We start from the raw sequence: 20,095 nt of genomic DNA, 5'->3' as shown, positions 1-20,095 counted from the left end.
AATGCAGTGATAAATTAATTTCAGCAATTCAAAGGATTTTTCAGGTTCGTATTTGATACCTTCATTTAGATCTCACTATACCAGGGACAAACAAAACTGAGTACTTTTTATTTTGCAGTCAACTGTTGTATGCAGTGCACAAAGCATAAATATCACAAATCTCTTACAATTTCTGAATAGGGGCCATGCCCTTATCTTCACATAAATGCCTAACTAGCTCAGAACAGCTCTGTGGCTGTTGCACTCGTGACTTCATTTGTCTTTGTTTTAAATTGCAAAAATTTCCCTGCTCCGAGCTCGTGGACTAGGACAATTACAGCCTTTGTAAGAGCATAAACTCCTGAGGGTAAGGGCAGTCTTACACAACAGAAGGTAGCCTGGTTACCTGTTACCAAATTAAAACAGTCAGTGCTTCCCAAATGCTTCACTGCATAGACTGTGTGGAATTTCACGGGTTTGTATTATTTTGTTTCAAAGTTGGAATACAGCCCAGGAAAATGTGAGATTCTTTGGAAGACCCTATCAGCAGCTCCTCTTGTTTGAAATGATAATTTTTTTACAATTTCATCAGGAGAGAAGCTACCTGTTCATTGAAATCTGAGCAAATCATTGGGGCACCTTGGTCCTGCCGTGCCAGAGCACAACTGGTGTCAGCAAAGCTGAAGTTTCAAGTTGAAAGGAAGAGTTTTCCATTACATTTGGGCTTTCTGCTGTTTTTTGTTTTTTTTCCTTTTTTTTTTTGTACAGCAAGTTGGTCAAATTTAGCTGAACTCTTCCAGGAAAGACTGGAACATGTCCTTGAGCAATACTTGACGGTGATTGTACCTGCACAGTACTACAGTTCTGGGTAACCACTGTGAGAAGAAGTGAAGCTGTTTGACAGTATTGGTGGGGAGCAGTGTAACAGCTCCTGACGAGGATGTGCAGCTAGCTAGAACCGACTTTGGGGAAAAGCTGAATTTTAAAGCTCTGCAGATGTGCCTGCTCTTTGAAAAAAAGTTACTGGTTCCAGTTTTAAGGAAGAGACGTGGACTGGAGTTACATGGCATGAGTCCTGTTCCTGGTGCATGCTTAGAGCTGCATTCAGTATTTACCTTCTGTAGTTCACATTCTCTCTTGTGGTACAAATAAACAGCTTAGATCTTGTAGCTGTACCTGATCCATAGACCTGAAGCGAGCGGAGCAAGGTGTGAGTGGAGAGGTGACACCCGCTGCCAGGCCGACTGCTGCTGGGACAGGCAAATGAGCTTTGGGGTTTGAAGTCGGAAATGTAAATGCTGCTGCTTTGGCTTCAGACCTCAGAACCTGGTTGTTTTTCTAAGGTCCATTCTTTCTCTCCTGCCCCAACTGTGTCAGTCGGCTTAGTAACTATTACGCTGCTGTACTGAGCTTGTCTTGCTTTTATCTTCAGCCCATCGTGGCTATAGTGCTCCTCGAGAAGCAGCTGATATTAAAGGACTGCTTACCTCAAAGGGATCTGTCTTTAAAATAATTGCACTTTATTTTTCAAACCCAAGACTTGCGATGCTGAAATAAAGAGCTACATCTATACGAAGCTGGAGACGTTGGGGGGGTGCATATTTAGCTGTGAGGTTTTTTTCCTCCAGAGTGGAGAACATCTGTGTTTAGTGGTGGCTGTACTGAAAACATACCTGCGGTTTGTGGGGAGCCTTTGTAAGGATAGCTTTGTGGCACTAGAACATTACAGTTGTATTATATTTCAAATTTCACCAAAAAAAAATTACAAATCGTCCGTGCCGTGACTCTTTATCAGCTGACCTCTAACTCTACAGTGGAAATATTTCAACACTTGTGTAGACTCCATGGGTAGGAAGCTTTTTTCAGGTCAGTATATTGCCAGCTTCCTTCTTCCTCCTCCAGCTGAGCAGCACCGGGGCATTTTTCAGCAGATAATTGCATGCTCCAGCCTCATTTTGTGTCAGCGTCATGGCACTGGGGCAAAAAGAAGTGTCAGATTTGCTGGACTGCATCCATTGAGCTGGTCTGTCCCAGCCTGCCTCCTCGCTGCCACGGAGGTTTGGACTGGGTGCTTCTCAGAGATACTGAGCATGCCAATAAGCAACCTTTCAGGAAACAAAGCAAAGAATTAAAATTACAAGATGCTAATGAGGCACGCTGCTGTCCTAATTCGGGAGAGCTAATGGTTGGTTTGCGCACTGAATAAGCAGGATTTCTGTCTCTTGAGAAAGTTGAAGCTTCGTTGGGAAGATAAAAGGGGATTGCAGTGACAGCGTGCTACAGGGTTTGGCTGTATTGGGGAAGAAAAAATTAATCCAAGTTGAATAACCTTTATGCTTCTTGTTAAACAGCCCAGCTATGCTGGTGAGTCCGGCCCTCCAGGTCGCAGCTCCCTGGACAGCGTGGAGATGGCATATGCTCGGCAGGTGAGTGTGCTGGAAAGGAGCATAAAACCCATGGCTGAGCGTCGTTCTCTACATAGAGGTGGTAAATAAAAATCTGTGAGCTTAATGTGTAAAGAGATACGGAAGGTACAGCACGAAGACATCTGCCCGGGATTAAAATGCAATTGGAAATTACAGAAAGTTAGCCTGACATTTTTGGAAATGCGCTCGTCTGTCTACGACAGGATTTGTGTCAAAAGGAGATCCGGAGCAACATATGTGACTGTAGAAGTCGTTTATGTTCATACAGTAAATTAAAAGTTTTAACCTTTCAAAAAATGTTTTAGGAGTTCATGTCACAGTGTAATATTATGCAAAAGAAGAGTTATGTGCCCTTTATTCTCACGTGTGGAAGGAAGATCACTTTTCGGATGCCTGCATGTAGGGGAAAGCATGCTGAAGTCTTAATCCTGATATTTGTCAAATTATATCCCATTTTAATAGGATCAATTATGAGGAGCTTTAGTGCAGCAGCTATGAATTAATGTCTGGTGGCATTAGGCTCCCTCTGAAAAATTTCAGAGGGAATTGATAAACCTTTACATAACCAATTTGTTACTTTTGTTATTTGAGATGATCTGTTTACCAGCACTGCTGGAAACAAAATGAAAGAGAAGGACTTGATTTTTCCAACTGGAATATGGAGAAGCGCGTAGACAAAGCGCTGCCTAATTTGCACACAATTACTGTTATTGTGTGCCTTGGCTCAGCCTGTGCTGAGCTCCATAGCAGCTTGTACATCTGTTTTTCTGTGTCTGCATTCAGTTATGGTAACTGAGGAAATGAATCACAAAATAAGGTGCATGGTTGTGCTGATCAAGTGTATATTTGATTTAGTGGTTATTATTAGTGCATTAATTTGTTCCATCTTGAGCGTAATCCCGCATCTAAGGGTCTTTCAAGTGGTGTGATTGCACCCGTGCTTTCAGGCTATCAGCAGTGCTCCCGGATGTTTTGTGGATGTAGAAAACTCAACTTTTCTAGCAGTGCTAGTGCTGGCTTCTGCCTGCAGCACGGTTCTTGCAGCCACTGCCTGCCCTCTGGAGAAGCTGCCCTGGCTGAAATGTTTTTGACTCCACCCTGCTTGAGTGCAGGAAAATCTGGGTTTCAAAGCTGCCCCTGTGCATTTCAGCAGGTAGTTGGGAGATCTGGGAGTCCGTGCTGTTACAGCTCGTCATCAGCCATGAAATGTGTTTTAATTACACTGGAATAATTATTCTTCATGGATAACTTAAACTATTTCCCAGAAACACAATGAAGTCCGTGGTTTCACTGATGCTAAATTTTGTTTGTGATCCTGAGCTTCACGTCTTGTTTGCATGCTGGTAACGTTGAAGAAGCAGTGTTTGCAAGAAGAAAGGACTCAAAGTATGACAGCAGTGCCTTTCTGGCATTGGGAATGATTATTTTCAAAGGGAGCTGCAAGGTCTTTGGGATGAGAATAGAATAAACAATCCCAGTAGGCAAATGGAGACCAAGATTTACATGAAAACAGTGAAGGGGGGGATGTTTTGGAGCAGGTTTTGAAGCACTGGGTTTCTGTTCTCATCTCCTTGTGTCACAGTTCCCTGAATTCTTGCAGCAGAAAGCAGTGAAATTCTGTTTCCGTTATATCAGGCTGCCGTGTAGGGGAATATCACTGGCATTCAGTTGTCACGTCTCTTCTTGAATCTTTGTCCTCCAACAATTAGCTCCAATTAGTCTAACGTGGCGTGCAGTGCTTTGCTGTGCAGAACCCCTGAACAGCTGGTGGATTGCTTCTGGCCTTCAGGCAGGCTTTGGGGTCTTGCGGAGGTTTGTGCCTTTGTCCCTTCCTCCTCCGTGCAGACGACAACCAGATAACGTGGGAGGGAGGCAGAAGGGACCTGCTGGGGACAGTGCTTGAAATCTGGGTCAGATTCTGCTGCCGTGGCTGGGGAGGGGGAAGGAGAGTGGTATGTGTTGTTAAAACTTGCTTTTAATGTGTTTCAGATTTATATTTATAACGAGAAGATAGTGAACGGACATCTGCAGCCTAACCTGGTGGACCTTTGTGCTGCTGTTGTAGAGTTGGATGATAAGGTACTGCCAATAAGTTAACACGAGGAAAGGTATTTAAGCTGTTTTCAGCTGTGATTAACAGCCTGCTGACATTGGTGGAAAAATACTGATATTGCCAAAAAAAATAAATAAATTGCATGGCTCCACAGAAAACAGAGCCAACACTGGAATCTTCTTTAGTCCAGCAGGGCCCACCTGTGATGAACGTGGTCACGGTGAAAATTTCTTAACAAAATGGGGAAGAGAAGAGCCTGGTTTCATTGTAGTGTCCTGTCATAAGTGATGAGCTGTCAGAGGAAAAAAAAAAAAACTTTCCATTTTAAATGGGTTCTACAGAGTTCTGTTTCCAAAATGTGATCTCCTAATATTCTTTGGACATATTTAGCTGTAGGTGAAGGGTCTTCAATCAGTCTCCAATAGGACTGAAGTAGAGTCCCACAGCAAGGTGTAAAGCCAGCCAAAGCCTGCAAGGTTGACTTTAAATCGATGATCTATCTCCTTTTCTTTTTTTCCCCCTTTTCTTTTAATTGTGTTGCTTTGATCCACCCCAAAAAAAACAAAAAACAAATGGACAAACCTGGCCACCTTTTAGAAATGCCTGGGGGAAAATACTGCAGAAGGGTCATGTCGTGGAAAGACTGCAAATGGAGAGAGCAAAAAGCTGTTCAGAAGCTGAGAGGCAAATGCTTGGGTCGGCTCTAAATTACAGATGTGCTTCTTTGCTCTGAACAGCTCTGTTCGCTTTGCTAGGGACAGCAAGGTGAGTTTCAATATTCTTGCTGCTTTGAAGCACCGCGATCAAACAGCTGCCCTTGCTGAAGCTAACAGTGCTGTTACTTGTCAGGGTTTTGCTGTTTCAGCGGGGATGCTCCAGTCCTGTAGGTACTGATGCGATCTCATCCTTGGGAATGAGCAGACCTGGATGGTTTTCAGCCTCTTTTTGTAACTGAGTCTTTGTCTAAGCCCTTTAGACATGTCACATCACAGCTGATTGCACAGCTTTCCAATGACAACCAGAGCAATCACTTACGTGAAAAGCTGATGTGGTATTTTTGGAGTGGGATATATGAGCTGGAAATGGGGAAGGAAGCCGAGCACCTAATACCCAGCCTGGTCTGGGAAATCATTGGTACAGGCTGACAACTGCAGGTAAAACATTTATAGCCATCTCCTTACACAAGCATTAGGCAGAGAAGCCTGTGAGATTTGTATTCTGCAGGACAGAAGGGGCTCACCTTCAGGATTGCATCCAGTGTCTCCGTTGTAAATCTAAACTGGCTGAAATTACCTGCAGTATGTCTCTGTACTTCTGCTTTAGCATCAAAGCACCATATAGCTCAAAACAGGGTTGTTCACCTCTGTGCTAACTGCTGTTGCGTGGAATGTTTTGTTCACAGGACATCTCTGACTTGTGGGCCATGGTGAAACAAATGACCGACGTTCGCCTGGTTTCTGCTAGCGACGTCTTGAAAGTCCGCACCAACTTGGAGGTGCGCATGGACTTCGTGAGGCAGGCTCTGCACTACCTCGAGCAAAGGTAAGGCGAATGCTCTGGATAACACGGTCTGATAGATCTCCCTAATAAGCCAGAATGACTTGTTAACACACACAAGCATATTAACGAGTCAGTTACTTCGTGCTGCTTGCAAGAAGTGTCTGTTGCCTGTCTTTTCTGTTCTGAGGGGCTTAGAGCAGCCACTTGGGTACAAAATTGTTTTAGTTAAAAACTGTTTTAACTAAAAAGGCCTTGAATCCACTGGGAGCTTGTTGAGAAGACAAAAAGATCTTTTATTCTTTCTTCAATGTTGCCTTTAAAGATTTTGTATCTGTCACAGTGATATGTGAAGATTTTCACTTGTGGGAAGAGATCTGTTCCCCCTCTACAACAAATCTCTCATTTTCCATACTCCCTTTCTGATTGCTGATTACCTGTCAGGAGCTGGTGCTGGGTAGAAATGAGGACGGCACTGGGGGAACATATCTGGTGCAATGACTCAAGTTTTGCTCATGCCATTTCTGCCCTGAAAGTTTTTTGTAACATTTCAAGGGGCTGTAGTTGAGACATCTAGCAATGATTTTCGGACTCTGGAAAGAGGCTTACTGTCTGCAGCAGCAGCTATCGCAGGGACCTCAGCTCCTTGACCAGGAAAGTGCTTGCAGAGTTGCAGGCCATGGAGCAGACAGGCTGCAGAGAGAAAGCCAAGGCTGAATCCCCCTGTTGGCAGTATTAGCTGCTCCCTGCACGTGTGCCCACAAACCTGGATGTTGCAGTCTCTTCCCGAAGAGCTGCCAATGTAACGCTAGCAGGATAGTTCAGCAGTGGAAAGCAAACAATGGATGCAGTGTAGTGCGTGGGCATTTGTTACAGGTACAGTTCCACCACGTGAGCTCTGAAAGTGCTGCGCTCTGACAGAGCACACTGGGAAGAGACGTTTTCTCCTCCTGGCGCAGCCCCTTTGCCCCTAACGGTTGGTTGCAGCTCCTCATCAGTGCTCGTCACCCAGGGGTGCTGGCAGCATGCCTGTCTGCGCACAGAGAAACTCGACACATCAGAAGAGTCTTCTGTTCCCAGTTCTTCAGTTGCAGCATTGTGTGATGAGCCAGTTAGACTTTAAACCCAATTTGCCAGATACCCAACTCGCTAAGTTGTCACAGTCCCGTTAAATGCTAGCTGCAATTAGGCATGCGGTTACATAGAGTTCCCACCCCAAACCCTCCCGGGGCAGAAGCTGAGCTCTTCAGACTTGATCTCTTTTTAAGCCTGCATGCCTTGTATTGTAGCTTTTTATTTCTTCCTAGCAGGAATTGGCTAACTGGCAAACCAAACCTTGATTCTGGGGAGTTTGCATGCTTCTGTGGTCCCTCGCGTGTAAGGGGAGGAGATGTAGCACAGCCAACAGCTGGCCTTGCATCAGTGCCTTTGGAGCAGGTGTGATCTTAAACCCTGAGGAACTTGGGCTTAACTCAGCCATAATATTAGTTACAAAGGTGTGTTCGTGCTTGCTTATGTTAGGCATAGGGTTTTTTAGTCTAATAGTTCGGTGGTCTGTAGCTAGGAGCCCAAGTAGGAAGTACTGTACATGCACTTGTGTGTTTTGTGCTGGGGGGGAAGAACTTCAACAAAATTACTGCTGCAATTTGTATAGATACTCCTTCAGCATGCAAATTTTTGAGACCCCTTCTTCTAAACAAATATTTAACAAATATTGAATATTTGTTAAATTGACCTACACTGATTAAAGGCTTTGATTCCTTCTAGAAAGCGCTCTCAAAGTTGCCTTTACCAGTATTTTATATTCTCTTTCTCAATGATTTCCCTCAGATAGGTCCATGGCCCCAAGGTTTGCTTCCTCCACAGGGCAGGGAAGAGTTGAAACACAACTGCAGTGTTTTTAAGTGTTATTTTTTGACAGTACTGACTGGAAAAGCAGTAGCATGGAAAGTTTTTTTGGCAGCTACATGATTAAGTTTAACTTATTTCTGAGAGAACCTAATGAGAAGAACCTCATAATAGAGAGTTGAAGCTGGAGCAGTATACCACAGGCTCCAAATGTGGTTTCTCTTGAGACTGCTGAATACAACCGTCTTCCTAAATCAACAAAAGTTTTTGCCTCATTTTGCTGTAATGATAATGTTGGAAACATCACGGTGATTTGCTTTAAATTGCTGATTCTGGTGGATTTGAAAAGCAATGGATGTTTTTTCTAGCAAGTAAATTTCGGTCTGTTTGCATGTCTTTGTTTTGCTTTTCAGTTACAAAAATTACACCTTCATGACTGTCTTTGGAAACCTGCACCAGGCTCAGCTGGGTGGAGTTCCAGGGACCTACCAGCTGGTCCGCAGTTACCTGAACATCAAACTGCCTGCGCCCGTCCCTGGTCTCCAGGTACGTCCACCACCTTCAGCACCTGGGCTAAAATAACACTTCTGCTTGTTCCAGCACAGCCAGGAAACTCATGCAGCCTCTGATGGTCTGCTACTGTTTAAACAGTTCTCAAGGCAGTGGGCTCTAACTCCTTTTCTAGCATTTTCTGTTAGGAAAATGGAAGATAGATAAAATCAATTTGACTGCGTTCAGAGCTAACCCCAGATGTACGGTGATGCTCAGTAATTTGAGAATTTTAGATTCCAGGAACTGTGGTTTCTTACAATGGCCTTTTTAAATAGAAACGAGCAAGTATTAAACTCTGTTGTGATGTTTCAGAAAAGCAGAAACATACTCTCCCCTGCTTGGCTTTTTTCTATTTTTTTCCAATTATAAGACGGTGACAAGGGTTGTTGATGACAAAATGCGTAAGGCATTAATCTGAATTGTAGCCTCTTATTTAGGAATCTCGATGAAACCCTGTTTATCTTCACAGAGTAGAAAGTGCAGAGCTGCGCACCTACAAAATCAACAAGGCAAATAAGGTTAGGCTGAAAAATTACAAGTTGAATAATAGATATGTAACATTAGAAACCACGGAATTGAGAGTAGCTGTCCTTTGCTTACCTGCTGGTATACAATTAGTCTGGTATCTTTCTGTTTCACTACAAATGTTTTGAATACCTCAGTAGCCTCATCCAGATTGACTGCCTGGGTGGAGAGGATATCTGAATGCTAGTTAGAGGATTGCCAGATCCTCATCCAGAGCAGGGCAAGCAGAAGAGAATCCCATCCTTCACTGCTAGAATGTGCGCAGCTTTCACTGAACTTAAACCTCACGATCTCTGACTCCTGTACCACAAACAGAATTTTTACCAAAATTGGTGTATGGGTATAAGGGCAGAAATAGGAAAATAATAATTCAAATGGGCTGCTTTTTTTTTAAATTATCTTTCATTTTCAGGACGGTGAGGTGGAAGGCCATCCTGTCTGGGCACTGATCTACTACTGCATGCGCTGTGGAGACCTGAATGCGGCCATGCATGTGGTGAAACGGGCACAACACCAGCTGGGAGAGTTTAAAACCTGGTTTCAAGAATACATGCACAGTAAAGATAGAAGGTAACTGGAAACTTAGCAAGATCTTCAAGGGGTAGAAATTTCTGTGGAGCAGTGAAATAGTGTCTTAGTAGTTCCATAAAAGACTCAAGTCTCTTCTGGTGGTGATAGCTTTCTGGTGGTTTTTATACCTTCCTAAATTACATGTAAGAAGTGTGCATATTTTAATTTTTGGCTTTGAAATCTATAAATCTTCACAGTGAAAAGAATTGTTTGAAAAAATGTAACGTGTATTTCAAAACTAACGTTCTCTGAAATGTTGAAATTGCAGAGGGTTAGACGATATCTCACCTACAGCAATATTAATGCCCTCCAAAAGTGCTCTGATTTTTCTTGCAACAGGCATTTGAAGATGATCCTCATAATTTTAATTAGACAATTAAATTAGCAAGTGATAGTTTTACCTACAATTGTAAATAGTGCAAGAAACATCTTCCAGTATGCTTTTGCTGTGAATAAGCAGCTTTTTTTTATTGATTTCTGTCCAGATCTCCTCAGACAGGGAGCGATGGGTTTTATATCTTTTCCTAATTCCTTTATATTTTTCCTTCATTTTTTTCCGTTAGATTATCTGCTGCCACAGAAAATAAGCTGCGTCTCCATTACAGACGAGCTCTGAGGAACAATACTGACCCGTACAAGAGGGCTGTTTATTGTATTATTGGCCGTTGTGACATTACAGATAACCAGAGTGAAGTTGCTGATAAAACGGAAGATTATCTTTGGCTGAAAGTAAGGGTGGATGTTGAGGTTGTTTGTTTTGTTTGCTTTTCTTTTTTAAGAACAAGTCTGTGCGATGCTACATGTCAGCTCTGCTAACCTCCCTGAATTCCAGGTCCATTTTTTGCACCAATATAATATATGTGACTTGGCCTGCAGATAGTGAAGGGCTGGGAACTCGAGTCCCTGGGATAGTTTTACCCTCTGTACTATCCAGGTGCTAACCTGGGGACACTTTTCTGGAAGTGTCATGTTCTTTACTTCACACTGATCTTCATCAGCTCCTTTTACAAGTAGCGTTAGCTTGCTACAGTGAGGATCCATTGTGAATTTTCCTTTCTGGGTGGATTATGGCTGAAATGTCGGTGTCAACTGATAGGAAGACAATGTCCTCGTCTCCAATAGACAAAGTTCTTAGAGGTTTGGAGGCACGATGGATACTGGTCAGTACCCATTGAAGAGAGGGAATAAAATGATATTTTTAAGATTGGATTTAAGATTGGGGGGAAAATAATCTTAATTATCAGTGGGTATTCCAAGTCCCTGTATTCAAGTTTGGAATGGACGGAAGCAAAAGGACCCTTGGGTTGTATCTGCATGTATTTCTGCTGCTGCTGTGTTAGAGAACTTTGCTTCCCAGCAATGGATGGACCTGCTGCTGTGACTAGTAATTTATAGTCAGTTGGTCAAAACCTGATAGGGCTTCAGATGGAACAAAGATCTTCTAAAGGCATCCCTTGAGCAAGGTGAAGTGGAAATATGTTTCTTTTTTTGGATGTTTTTAGCTGAATCAAGTGTGTTTTGATGACGATGGTGCAAGCTCTCCGCAAGACCGATTAACGTTATCACAGTTCCAGAAGCAGCTGCTAGAGGACTATGGTAAGAAACCCCAAAGAGATGTGCCACTAAGGTTCTGCTTTTCTCCTTAGGGCAATTTCCAATTGTTATTACACAAACCCTGGACTGCACATAAAGCCTCTAGCTCTCCATCACAGGCATCTGTAGAGTGTTCATGAGCAGTAAGTTTCCCTAGAGGAATGGCAGATTTCAGTAAGACATGATGAAAGAATTCTGTGTGTTACAAATCATCATTTGTAATTTGAAGGGATCCAAATCAACAGTTCTTTACACTTTGGAAAGTTTTAGGAACAACCATGGCCCGAGAGAGTATCTTTGTGCATCACCATCTTTTTTTTAATCAATGAAACACGGGTCATTTGGACCATCGGAAACATAATAATTTGATTCTCTACACCTTTGTAGTTTGCAGCATTACTTACACACAGATAAAATTGAATGGAAAAGAAACATTATAAGCTACTATTGGTGTCATTGAGTAGGAAAATCCAGGTTTATAACGTTATTTGGTCTGCTTGGCATACACATAAATGAAGACAAAGTTGTGGCCAATAGAGAATCTATTGCAGTCAGACTTGATGGCTGTCTGAAAAGAAAGAAAAAAAGGAACTTTTTTGAGTAACTTTATTCTTTCATTTCCTGAATGTTTTTATGGTGTATCTTAGAGGATATATTTGCAGAGGAACAGTTACAGATAGTCCACTGATGTGTGATTAGGTATTCAGTTTTGTCTAGCGTGTTTATTTCTGTTGTCACTGAACAAACGTACATTGTGACAAGAAGCTTCCCCTGTCAGCGATCTGATTGTCAAACCATTTTCACTAGCTCTGTGTGTGTGTATTTGTTTTCTCAGGTGAATCACATTTTGCAGTGAACCACCAGCCTTTCCTCTACTTCCAAGTATTGTTCTTGACAGCACAGTTCGAAGCTGCGATTGCTTTTCTATTTCGGACAGAGCGTTTGCGTTGTCATGCTGTTCATGTTGCTTTGGTCCTGTTTGAGTTAAAATTGCTCCTGAAATCTTCTGGGCAGAGCGCACAGCTATGTAAGTCCTGCACATTTACAATAATGGAATATTTTGAGCCCCTGTAGCACCCTGTAGACACCGCAGCTCTATGTAACTGAATAAACAAACGATATTTACCAGCACAATCTCCTAAAAGTTAATCATTTTAGTTGCATTAGAGCTCTGGATTATGTCTCTGACTAACTTGTGATGAAGATCAGAGCAGCATTTGCTGGCATTACCTACTCCAATTGTGTTGTTTCTGACGTTGCAGTAAGCCATGAGGCTGGTGACCCTCCAGCTATTAGGCGTCTCAATTTTGTGCGGCTTCTGATGCTTTACACCCGGAAATTTGAATCAACGGATCCAAGAGAAGCCCTGCAGTATTTTTACTTTCTCAGGTAGGAGCCCATATGTCTCTAAATTTCCTTCTATTGATGCTACTTAGTTGTTATCTGGGATGTCCTTGTAAAAATTCCTCCCTCCTCCCATTTCTTTTGTAGGAATGAGAAGGACAGCCAAGGAGAGAATATGTTCTTGCGTTGTGTTAGTGAACTGGTAATCGAAAGCAGAGAGGTATGTTGGTCCGTGTTGTACTTTCTCACTTAAACTGAAATTCGTTTCTTCATTGAACACTTCCTTAGGCAAGACAGCCTTTGGTTTTCCTTTTGCCTGATGCAGACCTAGCTGGGGGGGGAGATGATAGCAATGACAGTATGTTTAAAATACTTAATCAGGTCTTTTTGTGTTCCTTACATATAAATACTAATTCTGACATCAACCCCTGTTTTTCATTCACCCACAACTGCATCTTTGTACTTGGTAAATAAATTGTGAAATACATGCATTTCATCTCTCTGTTTTTGTTTTCTTTTTTGCTACTTTACGTCTCTGTGGATATAGTTTGACATGATTCTTGGAAAGCTGGAAAATGATGGTAGTAGAAAGGTGAGTTAATAATTGACGTGTCTATTTTAGTACTAAAAAGTACAAATCACATGTGGTTTCCAAAGTAGTTATGAGATTATCCAGCCTTTCTTCATTTATCACTAGTCAAGTTATTGCCGTGTTTGAATAAATGCTGTTTTTTTCAAGTATCGTATCCTTTTATAGAATAATCCATGACCTGCCATCACAGGTTAAATCACTGCTTGCATAGTTAGAAAATAAAAGAAGCCTTAAGGTTTTGACTCTAAAAAGGACAGTGCATGCAAATAATAGAACATTTTGGATAATCAATGAAGTTTTACTGTGCACTGTGGCGACTTGTTCTGCTCCATACATCAAGCAGACTCCAGAATCAGCTAAAACTTAAGGTTAGGGCTCATGTTGCAATCATTGCCGCTGTCAAAAAAAAAAAAAAAAGTGATTTCTGGCAGGGTTTTCTTTTGGATGTTTTTCTTCTGTTGGCTTAAAAATCATGGGATTGCACATATTAGGTGAACTCGGTAATCTTCTTTACCAATTATTTTTCATTTCACTGTTCTTTCCAAGACAGATAGATTATAACATTGGCGATGAATCCTGTTTGCTTGATTTTAATCAATTCATTTTACATGTAATTGTATTCTTGTGTTTCTTTAGTATGAAACCAGCAATTTAGCAATCACAGTTTTAAGATAAATTCTTCTTGATAGTGTAATCTTACTTTTACATCCTTAAGTATGGTAAATTCCTTTCCAGATGATATTGCCTTTTTCCTCTCTTCTATTGTACTTGTTTATTGTTTCATTTAAAGTTCTTGTGACACTTTCTTTTGTTGGTGTAAAATCTAACTTGTAATCTGTCAAGTCAATACACACAAACAGCAACCCTGGAGACCCTGGCATGTTATATACAGAAGGTTTCCATATTTTCTTCTTCCCTGTAACTGGTCATCAGCAAATTAAAATAGTATATTATTTGACCTGTTGTCTGGGTCATTTTGAATAACTTAGAAACTGCAAATGTCTCAATGCTGACTCTTTTGGAGAAAGTCTCACAAGAGCTCCTTCTATTTTTAACATGGTCCTTTTGCACATTCCCATGGAAATGTACAGGCCATTCTAGTCATAATCCAAGATGTAAAATATTCATTGTCTTGAAATACACTTGACAGAATATTAAGCACTCTGATTTCTTTTCTCTTCTCTCCCTTCATTTGTCTCATCTCTGTAGCCTGGAGTGATAGACAAGTTTAATAGTGACACAAAACCTATCATTAACAAAGTGGCTTCTGCAGCAGAAAATAAAGGATTGTTTGAAGAAGCTGCAAAACTATATGACCTTGCAAAGGTAACTATCTTCTATGTGCTGCCTTAAATAAGTACTTGCTTCACCATTTTTTCTCAAACACATTCACTGTGATTAGGAGGTTAAACGTAATCTCATTGATTTACCTTATTGCAGTAGACTATTTGTGCAGTTTGGGCAGAGCCTTTTTCTGCTTAAAGAGAGTTTCTTTGAGAAAATGTGGATAGATTGTTCTCCAGCACATTCTGATTTAGGACATCCCAGGTTCTTGATCAGTGTCATCTATTGAACTGGTTGTCCTGGGCATGATGTTACCCTGGCCAGTAAAGTGACTTACTTGGGGTTTACTCTTTCAATTGAACTGAGAGTGAACTGAACTCTAAAATAGCTGGGCTTTGTAATGAGTTCCTGTTTCCTTTTGAAATATATCTGGAAAAAAAAGGGATTACAGCAATAGCCAGTGTCTTGTGGGGGGGAATTAAATGTTGTATGGTTCTTCTTTCAATACTATTTCACATGAGCTAACAGCATTGCATTGCTTACAGCTAAAGTGTTGACTCTTTGTGGGAGGGAGACATCTCTGAGGATGCCCAGGGCACCACTGGAATAACCTTTCTGCTTTTTCAGTGACTTTAACATCCTGTCATGTTCCTTTTACTTGTGTGCAACCTTAACCTCAACAGAACCCCGACAAAGTTTTAGAACTGATGAACAAGCTCCTCAGCCCCGTCGTTCCCCAGATCAGCACTCCCCAGTCGAACAAAGAGAGGTTGAAGAACATGGCCCATTCAATTGCGGAGAGGTAAGACAAGGGGTCAGGACCCGACTCAAGTCAGCCTTAGGCTCGTATCTGCAGCAAGGTATTCATGAAGACAAGAAAATGACAATTTACCCTGTCCTGCTTGCAGTACTGAAACCAGGAAGGTAATCTTCAGAGGCAGGCCAGGTTAATGTGTCAAGAAGCTTTATCTGTAGGTGAATAAGGAAAAGGGATTTACACGATTGCTACCCGGCAGATAGAGCCTATTAAGGAGCACTAAATAAAAGGAATTAGGTGTTTTAGGTGATTTTTAAAACAAAGTATCATGAACAAAAGCTGCAGATTCATTGCACACAATTCCATAGTTGGAAACAGGAGAGTTCTACAAACCCAGTAATTCTGAGTTGTAACAGCAGAGCAGGGAGTTGGGCTGTTGGAAAACTTTGTTTTGCTGCTGCTTTAATGAACTGCTTGCGAGATAAAAAGGGGACATTTAAGTTGAGCATGTATGTGATTATCATAAACAGACTTCATTTCCACAACCTGTTACTTAGAAAAGTGCAGTGCTTAAAAAAAGAACAAGATGTGGAAGTGACCAAAAGGAATCTCATCTGCAGTGTCAGTGTGTTAATGAGGCTACGTGCTTAAGAGACATCAGTGCTCAAGATTCATTAGCAGCTAGAAGTTAGGAATAAGCTGCTTCTCTGCTTCTGAAAGGTAATAATTGCAAAATAGCTTTGGGACTTTTTTAATCATCTTTTGATGCGTCTTGTCACAGTGATTGCCACGGACAATTCCCATATTTTACTAGGGCAAGATCTAGGTGCCTGTGAGAAATGTCTTGCTGCTTTTTCCTGAGATGTTCTCGTGAATAAAAATAAACCAAGCAAGCTTGCAGGCACTTCGAAGTTGCAAAGACAAATAGAAGAATGTATTGATCTCAGTCAGGGGCCTTTGCCTTTCTTCTTTTGAAAGTGACATTTGCCAGTCCACTCCTTCAGTCAGCCTTTCTTTCTTTTAGCTAGGCTGGAAACAGAGCGAAAATTGGTGCCATATTGACTTACCAAGAGCCTCATTCTCCAGCAGACACTAAGGAGAATTAAACCTATGGTTTCAGTTTAAGCTTCAGCAGAGGCTGCAATGGGCTTTGTTTTGGTACTTGTCTGATCTGCGTGAGAGCACCAAATATCACTGCTCAATAATGCCACTTGACAGCAGCAAACCTTATTGATTCCAAAGCCAGAACAGTCCTGATTAGCTCATCGGGGTAACCGGGGCCTTTCTGCATCTGCTGTGCTGCAGTCAGCACCTCTGGGCGCTGAGCTCTCTGTGGTGTTTTGAAGGAGCAGGGAAAATACCCAACAGAAAAGGCTGAGGGGCATCTTGCTTCCTCCTGCAGCAGCCCCGAGGCTGGTGTGTGCCACGCATTTGACCACTCTTACTATTACTTTGAGGAAGGAGCTCTTTTCTGACCTGCTTGTGCTGTTAGAAGCGCAATCAGAGAGCTCTCCAAGTCATCTTCTGGCAAGTGTAACTAGAGAGAGAGCATGCGGAAGCATCTAATCCATTTCTTAGCTTTTTGCCTGAAGCAGGCAGTTGTGCTGCTGAATTGTCTGCTGTAAAGCAGCGCGTTAAACAGCTTTGTTCAGCACTTGCCTTGCAGCTCCTGAGTTTCTGTCACTGTTTTCTCTGTGAATATGGAAAGTGTAAACACTGAAAAGGAGACAAATGCTGGATTTGATGGAAAATTAAAAGCGACTAAAAGGATTTTTAAGAAAAGCCAAAACCTGTGAAAATTCTGCCTCTCGGTTAAGAAAAACTGAAGTTGTCCTTTGTTAGATGCCTTCTGTCCTTGTGCTTGATGTCTCTGCTTCAAAGAATTGCAAGTGCATGCTTATAAGTGGTTGCCATTTTGCACAATAAAATTGTAAAACATTTTCTTTCAGGTACAAAGCTCAGGGGATAAGTGCAAAGAAGTCCGTTGACTCCACGTTCTACCTTCTGCTAGACTTAATCATGTTTTTTGATGAATATCATGCCGGTCACATTGACAGGGCCTTTGATGTAAGTTTCAAGAGTTCTGTTTGAAGTGCAGCCTTACTAATGCCCTTGAAAACCCAGGATGTCTCATAACATCACTTAAAATAAAAAATTACATTTAATGAGTTAGAAGGTGCTGCAATGCTATAGGAATTTAAAAATGTGTTTCTTTCCTGTTGCTTGATATTTCCAGAAAGATCTTCCCGATTATTTTCTAGTCCTTGAACAAAATATTTCTCCTCAGCAAAGTCAGGGCATAAACCAGTAAATAACAATGAACTGATTTCTCCTGAATGGAGTTGGGAGCATTTCATTAGCACTTCAAAAACATACTTTACTAGTTTAGTATATATAGAGCATTGATTGTCTGCACTGATTTGTGCTTTTCTTTTTGAAGATTATCGAACGCCTAAAGCTTGTACCTCTTAGCCAAGATTGCGTGGAGGAGAGAGTTGCAGCCTTCCGGAATTTCAGCGATGAAGTAAGTAGTGTCTTTTCTTTTTAGCTTCCAAAATATTTTTCCATGTTAAAAGGATGTTAAAACCGTTTAATCTCATCATTCTTATTCTTTAAAGGGAAATAGGACGGAATTATTTTGCATTCATGCAAGTAGACTCTTGGATTGCTGCTCTTTCTCTGTAACGCTGCTCTTTGGAGCGCTACAAACCATGCTCAGAATTTTTTTCTCCACTTTGCAGAAGGAGTCTGTAGGTCTGAATAGTTTTGAACTTGCTTAGTTAGATTCACCTCTGCGGAACAACACCTGGGTTCTAATACTAATAATTGCCTCTGCTCTCCAAACCTGATTTATTCTGCATCGCAGTAAATTGAAAGAAGCTACTCTACCAGTTAGTGTCACCTGGGAAATGAATGGAGGAGTGTCAGGCAAATGAACAGCAGCCTAAGACAGAGCAACTGTACAAAAGTAAAGATTTGCTCTCAGTTCTGTTGGTTTGCTTATGTGTAGCAATGAATCATGCACCAGCGATTGTGAGCAGGACTTGTTTTCTGGGACGCTGTGCAATCCTTAGGCTGTAAATTGAACGTGCAGTATGCTCTTGGAAAACTTGGGAGATTATCCTCTTAGTACGGCTGATGGCATCAGGTTTTTGTTTGGGTGTTCTTGTGTGTGTGTTCAAGTGCTTTGTGTTATATCTGGACTGTCGCTGCCCAACACGAAGATACAGCTGTTCTGCATGCCTGTCCCAAGTCTATGGATAACGTTTTTTGCCAGGTCATGCAGTCCTGGTAGGGGTAACCATTAAATGTGTGACTGTTATATAAGGAATTATCAACCACAACTCTCATTGCTTGGTTTCCTGATGTCATTGAGCAGCGCTAATGATTCTGTCAACCTGCTCTTCATTACAATGAATCTTCTCTTTTTCTCTCCTTTGTGTAGATCAGGCACAATTTATCTGAGGTCCTGCTTGCAACCATGAATATTTTGTTCACCCAGTATAAGCGGATGAAAGGCACAAGCCCTGCCACTCCTGCCAGACCCCAGCGCGTAATGGAAGACAGAGATTCGGTAAGATTATAATCCTCACTGTCCGACAAGTTTTCCTGTTTTTTTCCCCTAACTTTCAAGGGATTGGGCTTTAACTGAGCATCTCTATCAGTCTTTGGTTTCAAGCAACTAGGCTTTTCAGTTACTTGTCCTGAGGCCAGTCTCTTATAACTTCACCTTTGTGTAAAGAAAGAGTATTGCTCTAAGTGGCACAGAGCTAACTAACAATATATAACAATATAAATCCTAGCAAGAAGAAATAAGCATTCCGTTTGCTTCTTGGTGGGATCTTCAGTAGTTAACAGATGTGAACGGTGCAGTGTCTCTAGGATAGCTGATGTTGCCTTTAAACTTGAGCAGATTTTCAAGAACCGATTTCCACCTCTGTTATTTGAGTTGGTGCCCTCTTCATGCAAAACTTATTCCTTGGGGAAAGGCACTTCACTCCTCTCCCTGGCTTGCTTCCATAATGGCACAGACAGACATTTGCAAAGACTTTTCAAATTTCCATGAGCAACACACCAAGACCATCAGATATATTCACTTGGTGGATGGCTGTAGTGGTTTGCCGGTGTTGTTCTGCTGTCTTTGCAGCAGTGCCCGCAGCTTTCAGGTGCTGAGGTGCTTGCTCTGGCTGTCTGGTTTAAATGGCTGGCAAAGATGGGTTGGACTTAACTGCTAGACTTGCTGCTGAAGCATTTCCTGCATCCATGGATGGAAGGCTGCGTCTTCAGCCACAAAATGGGGATCTCTTAATAACACCACTGAAAGGACACAGGCTGGTGTGTGGGCACTCACCTGTAAATACTCCATAAAGCAAAAATGTGCTCAGCTTAGCTGCCATGGATTTTGGTCTCATAACTCTTACTAAATTAAAGCTGTCGTAGGCACTTAAAAATCAAGGCCAAAGCGCTCATTCTGTCCTACAGATCAGGAAATACGTATCAGCTTCTATTTGAGAATGAAAAACAACTTGGGCCTCAGCCAGCTTTTTTCCAGGCTTCAGACATCTGCCAAAGTGCCTTTGATCTGTAAATTTCAATATTGGTGAAAGTCTTTGTAGCATTTTTAAATTGCATTAGAAAATGAAAGGTTGGAGTTAACGATGCAGCTTTTGTCTTTGGGGTACAGCCCGTGTGTGAGTTACAGGATCCAGCCTTGCAACTGCACTTGGACTCTAGACTGGCAAAATCAGAGAAGGATGCACGCTGCTTAGACTCTCCCTAACTTAAATTGGGTTGTGAGTCCAGGATAACGCAGTCTGTTATCTGCTCTGTGGGTTCACAAGGGTGTGGCACTTAGCAAACAGCCTGAGCCCCTTGCTTTTCAAGTGAGCCTTTTATTTCAGTTTTGTGCCTGCAGCGTTGTGCCTTACGTAGCAACATCGACCACCTCCGTTTGGGTGTAACCCTCTCAGGTGTCATCTCACTGTGAGTAGTGTGACAGCTGATTTATCAAGCTCAACACCCTCAAAAGTTTTCTTCTTCAGGCATGAAGTTAATCAAGCTGCTGGCCTTGCGGT

General features: G+C 41.9%; 1 protein-coding gene across 3 annotated transcripts in view; it reads left to right on the top strand.

The window, feature by feature from the left end:
* Window positions 1-20,095, top strand: part of NUP93 (nucleoporin 93) — a 76,849-nt gene that overhangs the window by 53,173 nt on the left and 3,581 nt on the right. For all 3 annotated transcript variants that reach the window (XM_068693058.1, XM_068693061.1, XM_068693059.1), the window contains 16 exons: window positions 2,331-2,405; window positions 4,395-4,484; window positions 5,861-6,000; window positions 8,217-8,349; window positions 9,293-9,450; window positions 10,014-10,179; window positions 10,953-11,046; window positions 11,879-12,070; window positions 12,306-12,432; window positions 12,535-12,607; window positions 12,935-12,979; window positions 14,189-14,305; window positions 14,947-15,065; window positions 16,970-17,087; window positions 17,461-17,544; window positions 18,466-18,594. In XM_068693058.1, coding sequence (XP_068549159.1) covers window positions 2,331-2,405; window positions 4,395-4,484; window positions 5,861-6,000; window positions 8,217-8,349; window positions 9,293-9,450; window positions 10,014-10,179; window positions 10,953-11,046; window positions 11,879-12,070; window positions 12,306-12,432; window positions 12,535-12,607; window positions 12,935-12,979; window positions 14,189-14,305; window positions 14,947-15,065; window positions 16,970-17,087; window positions 17,461-17,544; window positions 18,466-18,594 — 1,860 coding nt within the window. The remainder of the gene's footprint in view (window positions 1-2,330; window positions 2,406-4,394; window positions 4,485-5,860; window positions 6,001-8,216; window positions 8,350-9,292; window positions 9,451-10,013; window positions 10,180-10,952; window positions 11,047-11,878; window positions 12,071-12,305; window positions 12,433-12,534; window positions 12,608-12,934; window positions 12,980-14,188; window positions 14,306-14,946; window positions 15,066-16,969; window positions 17,088-17,460; window positions 17,545-18,465; window positions 18,595-20,095) is intronic.

This window comes from Anas acuta, chromosome 10, assembly GCF_963932015.1.
Source record: "Anas acuta chromosome 10, bAnaAcu1.1, whole genome shotgun sequence".
NCBI lineage: Eukaryota > Metazoa > Chordata > Aves > Anseriformes > Anatidae > Anas > Anas acuta.
Note: the sequence above shows the minus strand (reverse complement) of the source record. Positions and strands in the feature narration are given on the sequence as shown.